Source organism: Carcharodon carcharias, chromosome 9 (genome assembly GCF_017639515.1).
Source record: "Carcharodon carcharias isolate sCarCar2 chromosome 9, sCarCar2.pri, whole genome shotgun sequence".
Lineage (NCBI taxonomy): Eukaryota > Metazoa > Chordata > Chondrichthyes > Lamniformes > Lamnidae > Carcharodon > Carcharodon carcharias.
This window is the reverse complement of record NC_054475.1, coordinates 70,601,159-70,622,756: the sequence shown is the minus strand read 5'-3', so window position 1 is coordinate 70,622,756 and position 21,598 is coordinate 70,601,159. Positions and strand designations below refer to the sequence as shown.

Genomic DNA, 21,598 nt, shown 5'->3' with positions numbered 1-21,598 from the left:
CCCCGACCCTCACCCTTAAACCTAATCTTCACCCTCAAACCCCACCCTCAACCTTGACCATCAACCCGTGACTCTCACCCTCGACCCCCGACTCTCACACGCAACCCCTACTCTCACCCTCCCGTTCCCCCTCCAACTCTCACTCCCAATACCAACTCTCACCCTTCCCCTTACCCTCCCACTCTCACTCCCAACTCTCACTGTCAGCCCCGATTCTCACCCCGACCCTCACGCTCAACCCTGACACTCACCGCCATCCTACCCCGGTCTCTCACCCTCAACCTCAAACTCGACACTTGCACATTCACCCTGACCCTCACCCCCAGCCCCGGCTCTCACTCTCAACACTGGCTCTCACTCTCATCCCCAACTATCACCCTCAAACTCAACTCTTGCCCTCACCCTCCCACTCTCCTCCTCCCCCGACTCTCACCTTTACCCCAGCTCCTACCCTTACCCCTGCTCTCACCCTCAGCCCCAACTCTGAAGCTCACCCTGACCTTCAACCTCAACACTCTCTCACCCTCCCCCTCCAACCCTCACTCCCACCCCTAACTTTCACCCTCTCCCTCACCCTCCCACCCTCACTCCTGACTCTCACCTTGTCCTTCCACCACCAACTCTCACCCTTACCTGATTCCATGCTCCCCCTGCCCCTCCAACTTTCACCCTCACCCAACTCCACGCTCTCCCTGCCCCTCCAACTCTCACCCTCACCTCGACTCTCACCCTCACCTTGACTCTCGCCCTGGCCCTCACGTCAACCCTGACCTTCACCCCGACCCTCACCCTAACTTTCACCATCACCCCCGACTCTCACCCTCCCACTTTCACCATCACCTCCAACTCTCACCATCAGCTCGAATTTCACCCTCACCCTCCCACTCTCATCCTCTCTCCCGACTCTCATTTACCCCCTCCAACTCTCACCCTCCCCCTCTCATTGTGACATTCACCTGCAACCCCCCCAACCTCTCACCATCACCCTCTCACCATCACCCCCAATTCTCACTCCGACCCTCACCTTCAACCCCAGCTCTTACCTCACCTTCACCCTTAAACCCGACTCTCACGCTCACACACTCACCTCGACCTTCACCCGACACTCACCCTCAAACCCGACTATCACCCTCAAACCCGACTCTCGCCCCCACCCTCCCACACTTACCCTCACCTTGACTCTCACTCCGACTCTCACCCTCCCCACCCACTCTCACCCTCCCCACCCACTCTTACCCTCCCCACCCCGACTCTCAGCTTCGCCGCCCCACTATCTCATTGTCAGCCCGGACTCTCACCCTCATGCTCAACCCCGACTCTCTCCCTCACCCTCCCTGTCTCTCACCCTCAACCCTGACCCTCATCCTCACACACTCACCCTGACCCTCACCCACACCTCGACCCTCACCCACACCCCGACCCTCACCCTCATCCATGACCCTCACCCTCACACTCCCACTCTCATCCTCCCCTTCTCTTACCCTCAACCTTCATCCTTAAACCTGACCCATTTCCTCAAACCCCACACTCGCCCAGAGTGGTGGGGGGGGCGGGGGTGGGTGGGGGGCTGGTGGTGGTGGTGGTGGTGGTGGTATCTTCTCTTTCCCTCGACTCTCCTACATTTGCCAGTATTGCATGAAAGGTGCTCCATTCTGCTTCTGCTGGGAGGGGAGGATACGGCTGAAAACAAGTCTTATGTTTGGCCCAGTATTGCTGCTGAACAGCAAATCTGCATGTAACACTTTGCTGCAGAACTGAAGGAAACTTGCTCCCCAAATTCACTCCCCTACACTCCCCAATCCTGCTCCCTCGCACTCCAAACTCATGCCTCCACTCCCCAAACTCATTTCCCCTGATCCAGAAACACACATACATACAATATACGAATTGATATAAACGTACACACCAGTAGGCACACAGAAGGTGCTTGCGTTCACTCACCTGCATCCCGAGACAGATGGTGTTGAGGAGGATTAGGGCAAACATGAGGTATTCAAAGTATGAGGAGGTCACCACGTACCACACCTTGTACTGATATGTGTTCTTGGGAATGTATCTCATTAAGGGCCGTGCCTTGAGGGCGTATTGGACACACTGACGCTGCACAGGAGACAGGAGCATGATTAGCAATATAGCCCAGAGTAAAAACTATCCTACAACATGAGAAGCCTGACACTTGGGAACACAATGAGTGTGAGGATAACACTTGGGTCCAGGGTGTGGGCGAGGATCGTTACTCGGATACGGGATGAAGGCGAGGATTGTTACTCGAGTATAGGGTGCAGATGAGGATTGTTACTCATGCACAGGGTGTGGATGAAGATTGTTACTGGGGTACAGTGTGTGGGTGAGACTTGTTACTCGAGTACAGGATGTGGTTGAGGATTGTTACTTGGGTACAGGGTGAGGGTGAGAATTCTTACTCAGGTACAGGCTGAGGGTAAGGATTGTTAGGTACAGAGCAAGGATTGTTACTCAGGTGCATAGTGAGGGTGGGGATTGTTATTAGGATACAGGATGAGGGCAAGGAATGTTACTCGGGTACAGTGTGATGATTGTTACTCGGGTGTAGGGTGTGGACGAGGATCATTACTCGGATACGGGATGAGGGTGAGGAATGTTACTCGAGTATAGTGTGCAGGTGAGGATTATTACTCGTGCACAGGGTGTGGATGAGGATTGTTGCTTGGGTACAGGGTGTGGGTGAGAATTGTTAGTCGGGTACAGGGTATGGTTGAGGGTTCTTACTCGGGTACGGGGTGATGGTGAGGATTGTTACTCAGGTACAGGCTGAGGGTGAGGATTGTTACTCAGGTACGGGTTGTGGGTGAGGATTGTTACTCAGGTACAGGGTGTGGGTGAGGATTGTTATTCAGGTATAGGGATGAGGGTTGTTACTTGGATACATGGTGAGGGCGAGGATTGTTATTCAGGTGAGGAGTGAAGGCAAGCACTGTTACACCGGCACAGGGTGGGTGGTGAGGGTAGTTACTCAGGTACGGGGTGAGGAAAGGAATGTTACTCAGGTACAGGGCAAGGGTTATTACTTAGATACGGGATGAGGGAGAGGAATGCTACCCGGGTACGAGGTGAGGGCAAGGGTTGTTACACAGGTACAAGGTGTGGGTGAGGATTGTTACTCAGGTACACGGTGTAGGTGAGGATTATTATTCGGGTACAGGGTGAGGTTTGTTACTTGGATACGGGGTGAGAGCGAGTATTGTTACTTGTGTATGAGGCAAGGATGAGGGTTGTTACATGGGTACAGGGTGTGGGTGAGGATTGATACTCAGATACACGGTGTGGGTGAGGATTGTTACTCAGGTACACGGTGATGATTGTTACTTAGATACGGGGTGAGGGTGCGAATTGTTAGTTGGGTACAAGGTGAGGGTGAGGATGGTTACATGGGTACAGGGCGTGGGTGAGGATTGTTACTCAGGATGGAGTATGGGTGGGGATTGTTACTCAGGTAGAGGGTGAGGATTGTTACTTCTATACGGGGTAAGGCTAAGGATTGTGTATCGGGTACAGGGTGAGAGTGAGCTTTGTTACTCGAGTATAGGGCGTGGGCGACGATTGTTACTCGGGTACAAGATGTGGGTGAGGATTGTAACTCGGGTACCAGGTGAGTGTTGTTACTCGGATACAGGATGAGGGTGAGAATTGTTACTCAGGTACGGGGTAAGGCTGAGGATTGTTACTCGGGTACAAGGTGTGGGTGAGTATTGTTACTCAGGTACAGGCTGTGGGTGATAATTGTTCCTTGGGTACATGGTGTGGGTGAGGATTGTTACTCTGGTAAGGGGTAAGGTTGAGGGTTGTTACTCATTTATAGTGTGTGGGTGAGGACTGTTACTCAGGTACAATGTGAGGATTGTTACCCAGATATGGGGTGAGGGTGAGAATTGTTACATGAGTACGGGGTGAGGTTTGGTACTTGGGTACAGGGTGAGAGTGAGGATTGTTATTCGGACATCGGGTTGAGGATTGTTACTCGGGTACAGAGTGAGTGACGATTGATCCTTGGGTACATGGTGTGGGTGAGGATTGTTACTCTGGTATGGGGTCAGGGTGAGGGTTGTTACTTATTTACAAGGTGTGGGTGAGGACTGTTACTCAGGTACAAGTTGAGGATTGTTACTCGGATATGGAGTGAGGGTGAGAATTGTTACTTGGGTACAGGTTAAGGTTTGATAGTTGGGTACAGGGTGAGAGTGAGGATTTTTACTCAGACATGGGGTGAGAATTGTTATTCAAGTACAGCATGTGGGTGAAGATTGCTACTCAGGTACAGGGTGAAGATTTTGACTTGGGTACGGCCTGTGGTGAGAATTGTTAATTGGGTACAGGGTGAAGATCCTTACTCGGGTACAGGGTGAAGGTGAGGATCCTTACTCGGGTACAAGGTGAGGATTGTTACTTGGATACAGGGCGAGAGTGAGGATTGTGACTCCGTTACAGGATGTGAGCAAGGATGGTTAACCTGGGCCAGTCTATACATACGGATTGTTACCTGGTTTTTGTCCAGCTCACAGTTCTTGTATTCAGCCTCGCCCTGTTCCTGGAACGTGACAATTACAAACCCCACAAAGATATTCATCATGAAGAAAGCAATGAGAATGATATAGATGATGAAGAATATTGAAATCCCCACTCGATAGTTGTAGATGGGTCCCATGTCCTCGGTGTGACTGTCAATGGCCTTGTACAGTAACCTGGGTGGGATAGATGACAGTTATTTCTCACTTGGCCTCTTAGTCAGTGCCCCTCCCAGCTCTGTGTTCTCTATTAAATGCGTCCCTTACAAATCTCTATTGCAAGTGGAGCCTTTCTCTCTCTCTACTTCCCTGAGTTGCTTTCTCTGTACTCACTGGTGCCCTTATCCCTATACTTACAGAAGACCATTTCTCTGTACTTACCTGGGCCCGCTCTCTCTACCCATTGGGATTCCTCTCTCTCTCCGTGCTCACTGGGAGCCCTCCCTCACTGTGCTCACTGGGGCCCCTGCCTCTCTGTGCTCACTGGGGGCCCTTGCTGTTTGCTCACTGGGGCCCTCGCTCTTTGCTCACAAGGGCCCCTCACTCTCTCCTCACTGGGGGCCCTCACACTCTCCCCACTGGGGGCCCTCACACTCTCCCCACTGGGGGCCCTCACACTCTCCCCACTGGGGGCCCTCACTCTCTGCTCAAAGGGGGCCCTCACTCTCTGCTCAAAGGGGGCCCTCGCTCTCTGCTTGCTGGGGGCCCTCGTTCTCTGCTCGCTGGGGGCCCTCACTCTTTCCTCACTGGGTCCCCTTGCTCTCCCACCCTGAACTCACTGCAGCATCTCTCTCTCTCTGCTCACTGGGCCACCTCTCTGTTCTCACTGTGGCACCTCTCTCTGTACACACTGGGGCCCCTGTCTCTGTGCTCACTGGAGCCCGCCTCACTGTGCTCACTGGAGCCCGCATCACTGTGCTCACTGGGGCCCCTCGCTCTCTGCTCACTGGGGCCCCTTGCTCTCTGCTCACGGGGGGCCCTCGCTCTTTGCTCACTGGCGGCCCTCGCTCTCTACACACTGGGGGCCCTCGCTCTCTACACACTGGGGGCCCTCGCTCTCTGCTCACTGGGGGGCCTCGCTCTCTGCTCACTCGGGCCCTTCGCTCTCTGTTCCCTCCGGCCCCTCACTTTCTGCTCACTCAGGCCCCCGGCTCTCTACTCACTTAGTCCCCTCAGTCTGTGAACACTGGGTCCCCTCGCTCTGAGCTCACAGGGGACCCTCACACTCTCTCTACTCACAGTGCCCCTCAATCTCTCTGTATTCACTGGGGCTCCTCTCTCCTTGTAGACACTGGGGCCTATCTCTCTCTCTGTACTCACTGGGGCCCTTCTCTCTGTATTCACTGGGGACCTTCTCTCTGTATTCACTGGGGACCTTTTCTCCCCATACTCACTGGAGCCTCTCTCTCTTTACTCAGCAGAGTCCCACTCTCTCTCTGTATTCACTGCAGCTTCTCAATCCCTCCTTACTTACTGGGGTACATCTCTCTCTCTGTGCTCAGTAGCCCGCAATTTCTCCATGCTCACTGGGGCTTCTCTCTCTCTCTGTGATTACTGTGGCCTCTCTCTCTTTCTTTTCTCAACAGGCACCCCCTCTCTCTCTCAAGCTCACTGGAGCCAGTCACTCCCTGAACTCACTGGAACCCTCGCTCTGTGCTCACTGCGGCGCCTCTCTCTCTCTGCTCATTGGAGCCGCCTCTCTATACTCACTGTGGAACCTCTCTCTGTAATCACTGGGGCCCCTCTCTCTATGCTTACTCGGGCCTCTCTGTACTCAGGGTGGTCTCCTCTCTGAGCTCACTGGGGCTCCTCTCTCTCTCTTCTCAACAGGCACACCCTCTCTCTCTCTCTCTGTGCTCACTATGGCCCCTCGCTCTTTGCTCACTCTGGCATCTGGCTCTCTGCTCAATCGGGTCGCTTGCTCTCTGCTCATTCGGGCCCCTTGCTCTCTGCTCACAGGGGCCCCTCGCATTCTCTCTCTCTACTCATAGTGCCCCTCAATCTCTCTGTATTCACTGGGGCCCCCTCTCTCCTTGTACACACTGGGGCCTCTCTCTCTCTCTCTCTGTACTCACTGGGGCACCTCAATCTCTCTGTATTCACTGGGGCCCCTCTCTGCTTGTATACACTGGGGCCTTTCTCTCTCCTGATACTTACTGGGGCCCCTCTCTCTGTACTCACTGGGGACCCTCCCTCCTGATACTCACTGGGGCCCCTCTCTCCTGATACTCACTGGGGACCCTCTCTCCCCATACTCACTGGAGCCTCTCTGTACTCAGCAGAGTCCCTCTCTCTTTCTCTGTATTCACTGCAGCCTCTCAATCCCTTCTTACTTACTGGGGTACCTCTCTCTCTCTCTGTGCTCAGTAGGGCCCACACCATCCCCCGCAATTTCTCCGTGCTCACTGGGGCCTCTCTCTCTTTTCTCAAGACACCCCTTCTTTGAGCTCACTGGGGCCAGTCACTCCCTGAACTCACAGGGACCCTCGTTCTGTGCTCACTGGGGCCCCTCACTCTCTCTCCCTGTATTCACTGCAGCGCCTCTCTCTCTGCTCATTGGAGCTGCCTCTCTATACTGACTGTGAAACCTCTCTCTGTAATCACTGGGGCCCCCCTCTCTCTCTCTGTACTCAGAGTGGCCCCATCTCTGAGCTCACTGGGGCTGCTCTCTCTCTCTTCTCAACAGGCACCCCCTCTCTCTCTGTGCTCATTGTGGCCCCTCGCTCTCTGCTCACTCGGGCCCCTCGTTCTCTGCTCACCCGCGCCCCCGGCTCTCTGCTCAATCGGGCCCATCACTCTCTGCTCACTCAGGCCCCTCACTCTCTGCTCACTCGGGCCCCTCGTTCTCTGCTCACCTGGGCCCCGGGCTCTCTGAACAATCGGGCCCCTCACTCTCTGCTCACTCGGGCCTCTCGGTTTCTGTTCACTCGGGCCCCTTGCTCCCTGCTCACCTGGGACCCTGGCTCTCTGCACAATCGGGCCCCTCACTCTCTGCTCACTCGGGCCCCTCGCTCTCTGCTCGCTCAGGCCCCTCACTTTTTGCTCACTGGGGCCTCTGCTCTCTGCTCACTCGGGCCTCTCGCTTTCTGTTCACTCGGGCCCCTTGCTCTCTGCTCACCTGGGCCCCGGGCTCTCTGCACAATCGGGCCCCTCACTCTCTGCTCACTCGGGCCTCTCGGTTTCTGTTCACTCGGGCCCCTTGCTCCCTGCTCACCTGGGACCCTGGCTCTCTGCACAATCGGGCCCCTCACTCTCTGCTCACTCGGGCCCCTCGCTCTCTGCTCGCTCAGGCCCCTCACTTTTTGCTCACTGGGGCCTCTGCTCTCTGCTCACTCGGGCCTCTCGCTTTCTGTTCACTCGGGCCCCTTGCTCTCTGCTCACCTGGGACCCTGGCTCTCTGCACAATCGGGCCCCTCACTCTCTGCTCACTCGAGCCCCTCACTTTCTGCTCCCCTGGGCCCCCGGCTCTTTGCTCAATCGGGCCCCTCACTTTCTGCTCACTCGAGCCCCTCGCTTTCTGCTCACCCAGACCCCTGGCTCTCTGCTCATTCGGGCCCCTGGCTCTCCGCTCAGTTGGGCCCCTCACTCTCTGGTCACTCTGGCCCCCTCGCTCTGTGCTCACTGGCCCCCTCACTCTGTGCTCACTGGCACCACTCGCACTCTTTCTACTCACTGTGTCCCTCAATCTCTCTGTATTCACTGGGGTACCTCTCACTGACTCAATGGGCCCCTCTCTCTGTACTTACCAAGGCCCTCCTCTCTCACTGTATACACTGGGGTCCCTCTCTCCTTGTACACACTGGGGCCCCTCTGTACTCACTGGAGCCTCTCTCTCTCTCTGTACTCACTGCAACTTCTCTCTCTCTCTACTCACTGCAGCCTCTCAAACCCTCCTTACTCACTGGGGTACCTCTCTCTCTCTGTGTACAGTAGGGCCCCCCCATCTCCCACTCTTTCTCCGTGCTCACTGTGGCCACTCTCTCTCTGTACTTACTGGGGCCTCTCTCTCTCTCTTTTCTCAACAGGCATCTCTCTCTCTCTGAGCTCACTGGGGCCAGTCACTCCCTGAGCTCACTGGGACCCTCGCTCTGTGCTCACTGGGGCCCCTCGCTCTCTCTCCCTGTACTCACTGCGGCGCCTCTCTCTCTGCTCACTGGAGTTGGCTCTTTGCACTCACTGTGGAAACTCTCTCTGTAATCACTGGGGCCCCTCTCTCTATGCTTACTCAGGCCTCTCTCTCTCTCTGTACTCAGGGTGGCCCCCTCTCTGATCTCACTGGGGCTCCTCTCTCTCTCTTCTCAACAGGCACCCCCTCTCTCTCTGTGCTCATTGTGGCCCCTCGCTCTCTGCTCACTCAGGCCCCTGGCTCTCTGCTCATTCGGGACCCTCGCTCTCCACTCAATCGGGCCCCTCACTCTCTGCTCATTCGGGCCCCTCACTCTCTGGTCACTCTGGCCCCCTCGCTCTTTGCTCACTGGCGCCACTCGCATTCTCTCTACTCAGCGTGCCCCTCAATCTCTCTGTATTCACTGGGATCCCTCTGTCCTTGTACACACTGGGGCCCCTCTCTCTGTACTCACTGGAGCCCTTCTCTCTCTATACTCACTGGAGCCTCTCTCTCTCTCTACTCACTGCAGCCTCTCAAACCCTCCTTACTCACTGGGGTACCTCTCTCTCTCTGTGGACAGTAGGGCCCCCCCATCTCCCACTCTTTCTCCGTGCTCACTGTGGCCTTTCTGTACTTACTGGGGCCTCTCTCTCTCTCTTTTCTCAACAGGCATCTCTCTCTCTCTGAGCTCACTGGGGCCAGTCACGCCCTGAGCTCATTGGGACCCTCGCTCTGTGCTCACTGGGGCCCCTCTCTCTATGCTTACAGGGGCCTCTCTCTCTGTACTCAGGGCGGCCCCCTCTCTGAGCTCACTGGGGCTCCTCTCTCTCTCTTCTCAACAGGCACCCCCTCTCTCTCTCTCTCACTCTCTCTGTGCTCACTGGGGCCAATCACTCCCAGAACTCACTGGGACCCTCACTCTCTGCTCACTGGGGCCCCTCACTCTCTCTCGCTGTATTCACTGCCGCACCTCTCTCTCTCCTTGCTCACTGAGGACCATTGCTCTCTGCTCACTCGGGCCCCTTGCTCTCTGCATACTGGGGCCCCTCTCTCTCTCTGCACACTCAGGCCCCTCGCTCTCTGCACACTCAGGCCCCTTGCTCTCTGCACACTAGGGCCCCTCGCTCTCTGCACACTCGGGCACTTGCTGTCTGCTTACTCGGGCCCCTCGCTCTCTGCTCACTGGAGCCCCTAGTTCTGCTTACTCGGGTCCCTTGCTCTTGGTGCTCACTCGGGCCGCATGCTCTCTGCTCAGTCAGGCCCCTCGCTCTCTGCTCATTCAGGCCCCTCGGTCTCTGTGCTCACTCGGGCCGCTTGCTCTCTGCTCACTCGGGCCCCTCGCTCTCTGCTCACTGGAGACCCTGGCTCTATGCTCACTTGGACCGTTCACTCTCTGCTCACTCGGGCTCCTTGCTTTGTGCTCACTCAGGCCCCTCGCTTTGTGCTCACTTGGGCCCCTCGCTTTGTGCTCACTCAGGCCCCTTGCTCTCTGCTCAATCAGGCCCCTCGCTCTCTGCTCACTCGGGTCCCTTGCTCTCTGCTCACCCGGGCGCCTGGCTCTGCTCAATCGGGCCCCTCGCTCTCTGCTCACTCGGGCCCCTCGCTTTGTACTCACTCGGGCCCCTCGCTTTGTGCTCACTCAGGACCCTCGCTTTGTGCTCACTCGGGCCCCTTGCTCTCTGCTCACCCGGCACCTGGCTCTGCTCAATCGGGCCCCTCGCTTTCTGCTCACTCGGGCCCCTCGCTCTCTGCTCACTGGGGCCCCTTGCTTTGTGGTCACTGGGGCCCTCACTCTCTGCTCACTTAGGCCTCCTCACTTTATGCTCACTGAGGCCCTCACTCTCTGCTCACTCGGGCCCTCGCTTTCTGCTCAGCAGGGCCCCTGGCTCTCTGCTCACTTGGGCCCCTGGCTCTCTGCTCAATTGGACCCCTTGCTCTCTGCTCACTGGAGCCCTCACTCTGTGCTCACTGGGGCCCCTCGCACTCTCTCTCTCTCTCTCTCTCTCTACTCACTGTGCCCCTCAATCTCTCTGTATTCACTAAGGTACCTCTCACTGACTCAATGGGCCACTCTCTCTGTACTTACCAAGGCCCCCTCTCTCTCTGTACTCACTGGGGCTCCTCTCTTTCTGTACTCACTGGGGCCCCTCTCTCTGTATTCACAAGGGCCCCTCTCTCTTTGTACTCACTATAGCCTCTCCCTCTGTACTCACCAGGGCCCTTCTCTCTCTGTATTCACTGCATCCTCTCAAACCCTCCTTACTCACTGGGGTACCTCTCTCTCTCTCTCTCTGTCCTCAGTAGGGCCCCCCCAACATCCACTCTTTCTCCGTGCTCACTGGGGCCTCTCTCTCTCTGTACTTACTGGGGCCTCTCTCTCTCTTTTCTCAACAGCCACCAACTCTCTCTGAGCTCACTTGGGCCAGTCACTCCCTGAACTCACTGGGACCCTCGCTCTGTGCTCACTGGGGCCCCTCACTCACTCTCCCTGTACTCACTACTGTGCCTCTCTCTCTGCTGGCTGGGCCCCTCTCTTTCTTCATGCTCACTAGGACTCTCACTCTGTGCTCACTGGGGTCCCTCTCTCTGCTCACTGGGGCCATCCCTCTGTACTCACTGTGGCACCTCTCTCTGTATTCACTGGGGCCTCTCTCTCTCTCTCTCTCTGCTCACTGGGGGCCCTCGCTTTCTGCTCACTGGGGCCCTTGGCTCTCTGCTCACTGGGGCCCCTGGCTCTCTGCTCACTGGGGGCCCTGGCCCTTACTCACTGGGGTACCTCTCTCTCTCTCTCTTTCTCTCTCTCTGTGCTCAGTAGGGCCCCCCCAACACCCACTCTTTCTCCATGCTCACTGGGGCCTCTCTCTCTCTGTACTTACTGGGGCCTCTCTCTCTCTCTCTTTTCTCAACAGACACCAAATCTCTCTGAGCTCATTGGGGCCAGTCACTCCCTGAACTCACTGGGACCCTCGCTCTGTGCTCACTGGGGCCCCTCACTCACTCTCCCTGTACTCACTACTGCGCCTCTCTCTCTCTCTGCTGGCTGGGCCCCTCTCTTTCTTCATGCTCACTAGGACTCTCGCTCTGTGCTCACTGGGTCCCCTGGCTCTGCTCACTGGGGGCCCTGGCTCTCTGCTCACTGGGGCCCCTCTCTCCATACTTATAAGGAGCCCCCTCCCTCTCTCTGTACTTAACAGGGCCCCCCTCTCTCTTTGCATTCCTTGGGGCTCCTCTCTCTCTGTACTCACTGGGACACCTCTCTCTCTGTCTCTGAGCTCACTGAGGCCAATCACTCCCTGAACTCACTGGGACACTCGCTCTCTGGTCACTGGGGCCCCTCACTCTCTCTCCCTGTACTCACTGCTGCGCCTCTCTCTCTGCTCACTGGGGCCCCTCACTCTCTGCTCACTCGGGCCCCTGGCTCTCTGCTCACTCGGGCCCCTCGCACTCTGCTCACTCAGGCCCCTTGCTCTCTGCTCACTCGGGCCCCTCGCTCTCTGCTCACTCGGGCCCCTCGTTCTCTGCTCCCCCAGGCCCCCGGCTCTCTGCTCAATCGGGCCCCTCACTCTCTGCTCACTCGAGCCCCTCACTTTCTGCTCCCCCGGGCCCCCGGCTCTCTGCTCAATCGGGCCCCTCTCTCTCTGCTCACTCGAGCCCCTCACTTTCTGCTCCCCCGGGCCCCCGGCTCTCTGCTCAATCGGGCCCCTCACTCTCTGCTCACTCGAGCCCCTCGCTTTCTGCTCACCCAGGCCCCCGGCTCTCTGCTCAATCGGGCCCCTCACTCTCTGCTCACTCAGGCCCCTCGCTCTCTGCTTGCTCAGGCCCCTTGCTCTCTGCTCACTCGGGCCCCTCGCTCTCTGCTCACTCGGGCCCCTCGTTCTCTGCTCCCCCAGGCCCCCGGCTCTCTGCTCAATCGGGCCCCTCACTCTCTGCTCACTCGAGCCCCTCACTTTCTGCTCGCCCGGGCCCCCGGCTCTCTGCTCAATCGGGCCCCTCTCTCTCTGCTCACTCGGGCCCCTCACTTTCTGCTCGCCCGGGCCCCCGGCTCTCTGCTCAATCGGGCCCCTCACTCTCTGCTCACTCGAGCCCCTCGCTTTCTGCTCACCCAGGCCCCCGGCTCTCTGCTCAATCAGGCCCCTCACTCTCTGCTCACTCAGGCCCCTCGCTCTCTGCTTGCTCAGGCCCCTCGCTTTTTGCTCATTGGGGCCCCTGCTCTCTGCTCACTCGGGCCTCTCGCTTTCTGTTCACTCAGGCCCCTTGCTCTCTGCTCACCTGGGCCCCTTGCTCTCTGCACAATCGGGCCCCTCACTCTCTGCTCACTCGAGCCCCTCGCCCTCTGCTCACTCGGGCCCCACGCTCTCTGCTCACTCGGGCCCCTGGCTCTCTGCTCACTGGGGGCCCTGGCTCTGTACTCAATGGGGCCCCTCTCTCCATACTTATAAGGACCCCCTCCCTCTCTCTGTACTTAACAGGGCCACCCTCTCTCTCTGGATTCCTTGGGGCTCCTCTCTCTCTCTGTACTCACTGGGACACCTCTCTCTCTGTCTCTGAGCTCACTGAGGCCTATCACTCCCAGAACTCACTGGAACACTCACTCTCTGCTCACTGGGGCCCCTCACTCTCTCTCCCTGTACTCACTGCTGTGCCTCTCTCTCTGCTCACTGGGGCCCCTCACTCTCTGCTCACTGGGGCCCCTCACTCTCTGCTCACTCGGGCCCCTCACTCTCTGTTCACTCGGGCCCCTCGCACTCTCTCTCTCTCTCTCTACTCACTGTGCCCCTCAATCTCTCTGTATTCACTAGGGTACCTCTCACTGACTCAATGGGCCCCTCTCTCTGTACTTACCAAGGCCCCCTCTCTCTCTGTACTCACTGGGGCTCCTCTCTTTCTGTACTCACTGGGGCCCCTCTCTCTGTACTCACTGGGGACTCTCTCTCATATTGTACTCACTGGGGACCCTCTCTCTGTATTCACAAGGGCCCCTCTCCCTCTGTACTCACCAGGGCCCTTCTCTCTCTGTATTCACTGCAGCCTCTCAAACCCTCCTTACTCACTGGGGTACCTCTCTCTCTCTCTCTCTTTCTCTCTGTGCTCAGTAGGGCCCCCCCAACACCCACTCTTTCTCCGTGCTCACTGGGGCCTCTCTCTCTCTGTACTTACTGGGGCCTCTCTCTCTCTCTCTTTTCTCAACAGACACCAACTCTCGCTGAGCTCACTGGGGCCAGTCACTCCCTGAACTCACTGGGACCCTCGCTCTGTGCTCACTGGGGCCCCTCACTCACTCTCCCTGTACTCACTACTGCGCCTCTCTCTCTCTCTGCTGGCTGGGCCCCTCTCTTTCTTCATGCTCACTAGGACTCTCGCTCTGTGCTCACTGGGTCCCCTGGCTCTGCTCACTGGGGGCCCTGGCTCTCTGCTCACTGGGGCCCCTCTCTCCATACTTATAAGGAGCCCCCTCCCTCTCTCTGTACTTAACAGGGCCCCCCTCTCTCTTTGCATTCCTTGGGGCTCCTCTCTCTCTGTACTCACTGGGACACCTCTCTCTCTGTCTCTGAGCTCACTGAGGCCAATCACTCCCTGAACTCACTGGGACACTCTCTCTCTGCTCACTGGGGCCCCTCACTCTCTGCTCACTCGGGCCCCTGGCTCTCTGCTCACTCGGGCCCCTCGCTCTCTGCTTCCCCAGGCCCCCGGCTCTCTGCTCAATCGGGCCCCTCACTCTCTGCTCACTCGAGCCTCTCGCTTTCTGCTCACCCAGACCCCCGGCTCTCTGCTCACTCGAGCCCCTCACTTTCTGCTCCCCCGGGCCCCTCACTCTCTGCTCAATCGGGCCTCTCGCTTTCTGCTTGCTCAGGCCCCTCGCTTTTTGCTCACTGGGGCCCCTGCTCTCTGCTCACTCGGGCCTCTCGCTTTCTGTTCACTCAGGCCCCTTGGTCTCTGCTCACCTGGGCCCCTGGCTCTCTGCACAATCGGGCCCCATGCTCTCTGCTCACCTGGGCCCCTTGCTCTTTGCACAATTGGGCCCCACACTCTCTGCTCACTTGGGCCCCTCACTCTCTGCTCACTCAGGCCCCCTCGCTTTGTACTCACTGGGCCCCTCACTCTCTGCTCACTCGGGCCCCTTGCTCTCTGCTCACTCGGGCCCCTCGCTCTCTGCTCACCCGCACCCCTGGCTCTCTGCTCAATTGGGCCCCTCGCTTTGTTCTCACTGGGGCCCTTGCTCTCTGCTCACTCGGGCCCCTCGCTTTTTGCTCACCCGGGTCCCTGGTGCTCTGCTCAATCGGGCCTCTCGCTCTCTGCTCACTCAGGCCCCCTCGCTATGTGTTTACTGTGGCCCTTGCTTTGTGCTCACTCGGGACACTCGCTTTCTGCTCACCCAGGCCCTTGGCCTTCTGCTCAGTTGGGTCCCTTGGTCTCTGCTCACTCGGGCTCCTCGCTCTATGCTCACTTGGGCCCCTCGCTCTCTGCTCACTCAGGACCCCCGATTTGTGCTCACTAAGGCCATTCACACTTTCTCTCTCTCTACTCACTGTGCCCCTCAATCTCTCTGTATTCACTAGGGTACCTCTCACTGACTCAATGGGCCCCTCTCTCTGTACTTACCAAGGCCCCCCTTCTATCTCTGTACTCACTGGGGCCCCTCTCTCTCTGTACTTACTGGAGCCCCTCTCTCATATTGTACTCACTGGGGACCCTCTCTCTGTACTCACAGAGGCCCCTCTCTCTCTGTATTCACTGTAGCCTCTCAAACGCTCCTTACTCATTGGGGTACCTCCCTCTCTCTGTGGACAGTAAGGCCCCCCAATCCCCCACTCTTTCTCCGTGCTCAATGGGGCCTCTCTCTCTCTCTCTCTGAGCTCACTGGGGCCAGTCACTCCCTGAGCTCACTGGGACTCTCGCTCTGTGCGCACTGGGGCCATTCACTCACTCTCCCTGTACTCAATGCTGCGCCCCTCTCTTTCTTCATGCTCACTAGGACTCTCGCTCTGTGCTCACTGGGGTCCCTCTCTCTGCTCACTGGGGCCACCCCTCTGTACTCACTGTGGCACCTCTCTCTGTATTCAGTGGGGTCTCTCTCTCTCTCTCTGCTCAGTGGGGGCCTTCGCTCTCTGTGCACTGGGGCCCCTGGCTCTCTGCTCACTGGGGCACCTCTCTCCGTACTTATAAGGAGCCTCTCTCTACTTAACAGGGCACCCGTCTCTCTCTGGATTCCCTGGGGCCCCTCTCTCTGTACTCACTGGGATCCCTCTCTCTATGCTTCCTGGGGCCTCTGTCTCACTCTCTCTCTCTGAGCTCACTGGGATCAGTCACTCCCAGAACTCACTGGGACCCTCGCTCTGTGCTCACTGGTGCCCCTCACTCTCTCTCCCTGTACTCACTGCTGCGCCTCTCTCTCTGCTCACTGGGGCCCCTCGCTCTCTGCTCACTTGGGCACCTCGCTCTCTGCTCATTCGGGCCCCTCGCTCTCTGCTCATTCGGGCCCCTCGCTCTCTGCTCACTGACGACCCTGGCTCTCTGCTCACTGATGACCCTGGCTCTCTGCTCACTCGGGCCCCTCGCTCTCTGCTCACTGGAGACCCTGGGTCTCTGTGCACTCGGGCCCCTCACTCTCTGCTCACTCGGGCCCCTCGCTCTCTGCTCACCCAGGCCCCTGGTTCTCCGCTCAATCCGGTCCCTTGCTCTCTGCTCACTCAGCACCCGCCCCCCTCCCCACCCCCCACCCCCGCTTTGTGCTTACTGGGGCACTCACTCTGTGCTCACTGGGGCCCCTCGCACTCTCTCTCTACTCACTGTGCCCCTCAATCTCTCTGTATTCACTGGGGTACCTCTCACTGACTCAATGGGCCCCTCTCTCTGTACTTACCAAGGCCCCCCTCTCTCTCTGTACTCACTGGGGCCCCTCTCTCATATTGTACTCATTGCGGATCCTCTCTCTCTGTACTCACTGGAGTCTCTCTCTCTTTACTCACCAGGGCCCCTCTCTCTCTCTGTCTTCACTACAGCCTCTCAATCCCTCCTCACTCACTGGGGTAATTCTCTCTCTCTCTCTCCGTGCTCTGTAGGGACCCCTCCCCCATACCCCACTCTTTCTCTGTGCTCACTGTGGCCTTTCTCTCTCTCTGAGCTCACTGGGGCCAGTCACCCCCTGAACTCACTGGGGCCCCTCACTCACTCTCCCTGTACTCACTGCTGTGCCTCTCTCTCTTGGCTGACTGGGCCTCTCTCTCTGTTCGTGCTCACTGGGTCCCTCACTCTGTGCTCACTGGGGCTCCTTTCTCTCTGCTCAATGAGGCGACCCCTCTGTACTCACTGTTGCACCTTTCTCTGTATTCACTGGGGCCTCTCTCTCTCTGAGCTCACTGGGGCCAATCACTCCCAGAACTCAATGGGATACTAGCTCTGTGCTCACTGGGGCCCCTCACTCTCTCTCCCTGTACTCACTGCAGTGTCTCTCTCACTCTGCTCAGTGGAGTGCCTTGCTCTCCAATCACTAGTGACCTTCGCTCTCTGCTCACTGGGGGCTCTCGCTCTCTGCTCACTGGGGGCCCTCGCTCTCTGCTCACTGGGGGCCCTGGCTCTCTGCTCACTGGGGCCCCTGGCTCTCTGCTCACTGGGGCCCCTGGCTCTGTACTCAATGGGGCCTTGCTCTCCGTACTTATAAGAAACCCCATCTCTCTCCTTACTTAACAGGGCCCCCCTCTCTCTCTGTATTCCCTGGGGCCCCTCTCTCTCTGTACTCACTGGGGCCCCTCTCTGTGTACTCACTGGGGCCCCTCTCTCTCTACACTCACTGGGGCCTTTCTCTCTACAATCACTGGGGCCCCTCTCTCTCCATACTCACTGGGGCCCCTCTCTCTCCATACTCACTGGGGCCCCTCTCTCTCTGCACTCACTATGGCCCCTCTCTCTCTCTGCTCTCACTGGGGCCCATTGCCCCCTCTCTCTCTACTCACTGTGGCTCCTCAATCTCTCTGTATTCACTGGGGTACATCTCACTGTACTCAATGGGGCATCATTCTCTGTACTTAACAGGGCCCCCCTCTCTCTCTGTACTCACTGGGGCCCCTCTCTCTCTCTGTACTCACTGGGGGCCCTGGCCCTCTGCTCATTGGGGTCCCTGGCTCTCTACTCACTGGGGCCCCTGGCTCTCTGCTCACTGGGGCCCCTGGCTCTGTACTCAATGGGGCCTCGCTCTCCGTACTTATAAGAACCCCCATCTCTCTCCTTACTTAACAGGGCCCCCCTCTCTCTCTGTATTCCCTGGGGCCCCTCTCTCTCTGTACTTACTGGGGCCCCTCTCTCTCCATACTCACTGGGGCCCCTCTCTCTCTGTACTCACTGGGGCTCCTCTCTCTCCATACTCACTGGGGCCCCTCTCTCTCCATACTCACCGGGGCCTCTCTCTCTCTGCACTCACTATGGCCCCCCTCTCTCTATATTCTCTGTGCCCTCTCAATTCCTCCTTATTCACTGGGGTACCTCTCTCTCTCTGTGCTCAGTAGCCACCCACCATGCCCACCATCCCCCACTCTTTCTCTGTGCTCACTGTGGCCTCTCTCCCTCTCTGCTCTCACTGGGGCCCATTGCCCCCCTCTCTCTCTACTCACTGTGGCTCCTCAATCTCTCTGTAGTCACTGGGGTACCTCTCACTGTACTCAACGGGGCCCTATTCTCGGTACTTAACAGGGCCCCCTCTCTCTCTGTACTCACTGGGGCCCCTCTCTCTCTCTGTACTCACTGGGGCCCCTCGCTCTCAGTACTCACGTGGGGCCCCTCTCTCTCTGTAATCAATGGGGCCCCATTCTCTGTACTTAACAGGGCCCCCCACTCTCTCTGTGCACACTGGGGCCCCTCTCTCTATGCTTACTGGGGCCTCTCTTTCTCTCTCTGTCTCTTTGCTCAGTGGGCCAATCACTCCCAGAATTCACTGGGACCCTCGCTCTGTACTCACTGGGGCCCCTCGCTCTCAGTACTCACATGGGGCCCCACTCTCTCTGTGCACACTGGGGCCCCTCTCTCTATGCTTACTGGGGCCTCTCTTTCTCTCTCTCTCTCTTTGCTCACTGGGACCAATCACTCCCAGAATTCACTGGGACCCTCGCTCTGTGCTCACTGGGGGCCCCTCACTCTCTCTCCCTGTACTCACTGCGGCGCCTCTCTTTCTCTGCTCACTGGGGCCCCTCGCTCTCTGCTCACTCAGGCCCCTCACTCTATGCTCATTCGGGGCCCTCACTCTCTGCTTATTTGGGCCCTTGGCTGACTGCTCACACGGGCCCCTTGCTCTCTGCCCACTTGAGCCCCTCGCTCTCTGCTCACCCGGGCCCCCCTCTCTGCTCATTCAGGCCCCTTGCTCTCTGCTCACTGAAGACCCTGGCTCTCTGCTCACCCGGGCCCCTGGCTCTCCGCTCAATTGGGTCCTTTCCTCTCTGCTCACTTGGCCCCTTGCTCTCTGCTCACTCAGGCCCCACTAGCTTTGTGCTCACTGGGGCCCCTCGCACTCTCTCTCTCTCTCCACTCACTGTGCCCCTCAATCTCTCTGTATTCACTGGGGTTCCTCTCACTGACTCAATGGGCTCCTCTCTCTGTACTTACCAAGGCCCCCCTCTCTCTCTGTACTCAGTGGGGCCCCTCTCTCTCTGTACTCACTGGGGCCCCCCTCTCTCTGTACTCACTGGGGCCCCCCTTTCTCTGTACTTTCTGGGGCCCCCCTTTCTCTGTACTCACTGGGGCCCCCCTCTCTGTACTCACTGGGGCCCCTCTCTCTCTGTACTCACTGGGGCACCCTCTCTCTGTACTCACTGGGGCCCCTCTCTCTTGCACTCACTGGGGCCCCTCTCTCTTGCACTCACTGGGACCCCTCTGTCTCTGTACTTACTAGGGCCCCTCTCTCTCTCTCTGTATTCACTGCGCCCTCACAATTCCTCCTTACTCACTGGGGTACCTCTCTCTCAGCACTCACTGGGGCGCCTCTCCCTGTACTCACTGGGGACCCTCTCTCTCTATATTCATTGCAGCCTCACTCTCTGTACTCACCATGGCTCCTCTCTCTCTCTCTGTATTCACTGTGGCCTCTCAATCCCTGCTTAGTCACTGGGGTACCTCTCTCTCTCTCTGTGCTCAGTAGCCACCCACCACCCCCCATCCCCCACTCTTTCTTTGAGCTCACTGTGGCCTCTCTCCCTCTCTGCTCTCACTGGGGCCCATCGACCTCTCTCTCTCTCTCTTTACTCACTGTGGCTCCTCAATCACTTTGTATTCACTGGGGTACCTCTCTCTGTACTCACTGGGTCCCCTCTCTCTGTACTCACTGGGTCCCCTCTCTATGTACTCACTGGGTCCCCTCTCTCTGTACTCACCGGGGCCCCTCTCTCTGTACTCACTGGGGCCCACCTCTCTCTGTACTCACTGGGGCCCCCCTTTCTCTGTACTTTCTGGGGCCCCCCTTTCTCTGTACTCACTGGGGCCCCCCTCTCTGTACTCACTGGGGCCCCTCTCTCTCTGTACTCACTGGGGCACCCTCTCTCTGTACTCACTGGGGCACCCTCTCTCTGTACTCACTGGGGCACCCTCTCTCTGTACTCACTGGGGCCCCTCTCTCTTGCACTCACTGGGACCCCTCTGTCTCTGTACTTACTAGGGCCCCTCTCTCTCTCTCTGTATTCACTGTGCCCTCACAATTCCTCCTTACTCACTGGGGTATCTCTCTCTCAGCACTCACTGGGGCGCCTCTCCCTGTACTCACTGGGGACCCTCTCTCTCTATATTCATTGCAGCCTCACTCTCTGTACTCACCATGGCTCCTCTCTCTCTCTCTGTATTCACTGTGGCCTCTCAATCCCTGCTTAGTCACTGGGGTACCTCTCTCTCTCTCTCTGTGCTCAGTAGCCACCCACCACCCCCCATCCCCCACTCTTTCTTTGAGCTCACTGTGGCCTCTCTCCCTCTCTGCTCTCACTGGGGCCCATCGACCTCTCTCTCTCTCTCTTTACTCACTGTGGCTCCTCAATCACTTTGTATTCACTGGGGTACCTCTCTTTGTACTCACTGGGTCCCCTCTCTCTGTACTCACTGGGTCCCCTCTCTATGTACTCACTGGGGCCCCTCTCTCTGTACTCACTGGGGCCCCTCTCTCTGTACTCACTGGGGCCCCTCACTCTGTACTCACTGGGTCCCCTCTCTCTGTACTCACTGGGGCCCCTCTCTCTCTCTGTACTCACTGGGGCCCCCCGCTCTCAGTACTCACTGGGGCCCCTCTCTCTCTCTGTACTCACTGGGGCCCCTCGCTCTCAGTACTCACATGGGGCCCCCCTCTCTCTCTGTACTCAATGGGGCCCCTCTCTCTCTCTGTACTCACTGGGGCCCCTCTCTCTCTCTGTACTCACTGGGGCTCCTCTCTCTGTACTCACTGGGGCCCCTCTCTCTCTCTGTACTCACTGGGGCCTCTCGCTCTCAGTACTCACATGGGGCCCCTCTCTCTCTCTGTACTCACTGGGGCCCCCCTCTCTCTCTTGTACTCACTGGGGCCCCTCTCTCTGTACTCACTGGGGCCCCTCTCTCTCTGTACTCACTGGGGCCCCTCGCTCTCAGTACTCACATGGGGCCCCACTCTCTCTGTGCACACTGGGGCCCCTCTCTCTATGCTTACTGGGGCCTCTCTTTCTCTCTCTCTCTCTCTTTGCTCACTGGGACCAATCACTCCCAGAATTCACTGGGACCCTCGCTCTGTGCTCACTGGGGGCCCCTCAATCTCTCCCTGTACTCACTGCGGCGCCTCCCTTTCTCTGCTCACTGGGGCCCCTCGCTCTCTGCTCACTCAGGCCCCTCACTCTATGCTCATTCGGGCCCCTCGCTCTCTGCTCACTCGGGCCCCTCACTTTCTGCTCACTCAGGCCCTTCGCTCTCTGCTCACTGAAGTCCCTGGCTCTCTGCTCACTGAAGTCCCTGGCTCTCT

The 21,598-nt window shown here is 58.0% G+C and overlaps 1 protein-coding gene across 1 annotated transcript in view; it reads right to left on the bottom strand.

The window, feature by feature from the left end:
- The window catches only part of LOC121282430 (voltage-dependent L-type calcium channel subunit alpha-1S-like), a 746,261-nt gene that overhangs the window by 182,857 nt on the left and 541,806 nt on the right, over nucleotides 1-21,598 (bottom strand). The window contains exons 25-26 of the mRNA XM_041196142.1: nucleotides 4,517-4,718; nucleotides 1,942-2,100 (exon numbers count right to left, since the gene is read on the bottom strand). Of these exons, the coding sequence (XP_041052076.1) occupies nucleotides 1,942-2,100; nucleotides 4,517-4,718 (361 nt within the window). The remainder of the gene's footprint in view (nucleotides 1-1,941; nucleotides 2,101-4,516; nucleotides 4,719-21,598) is intronic.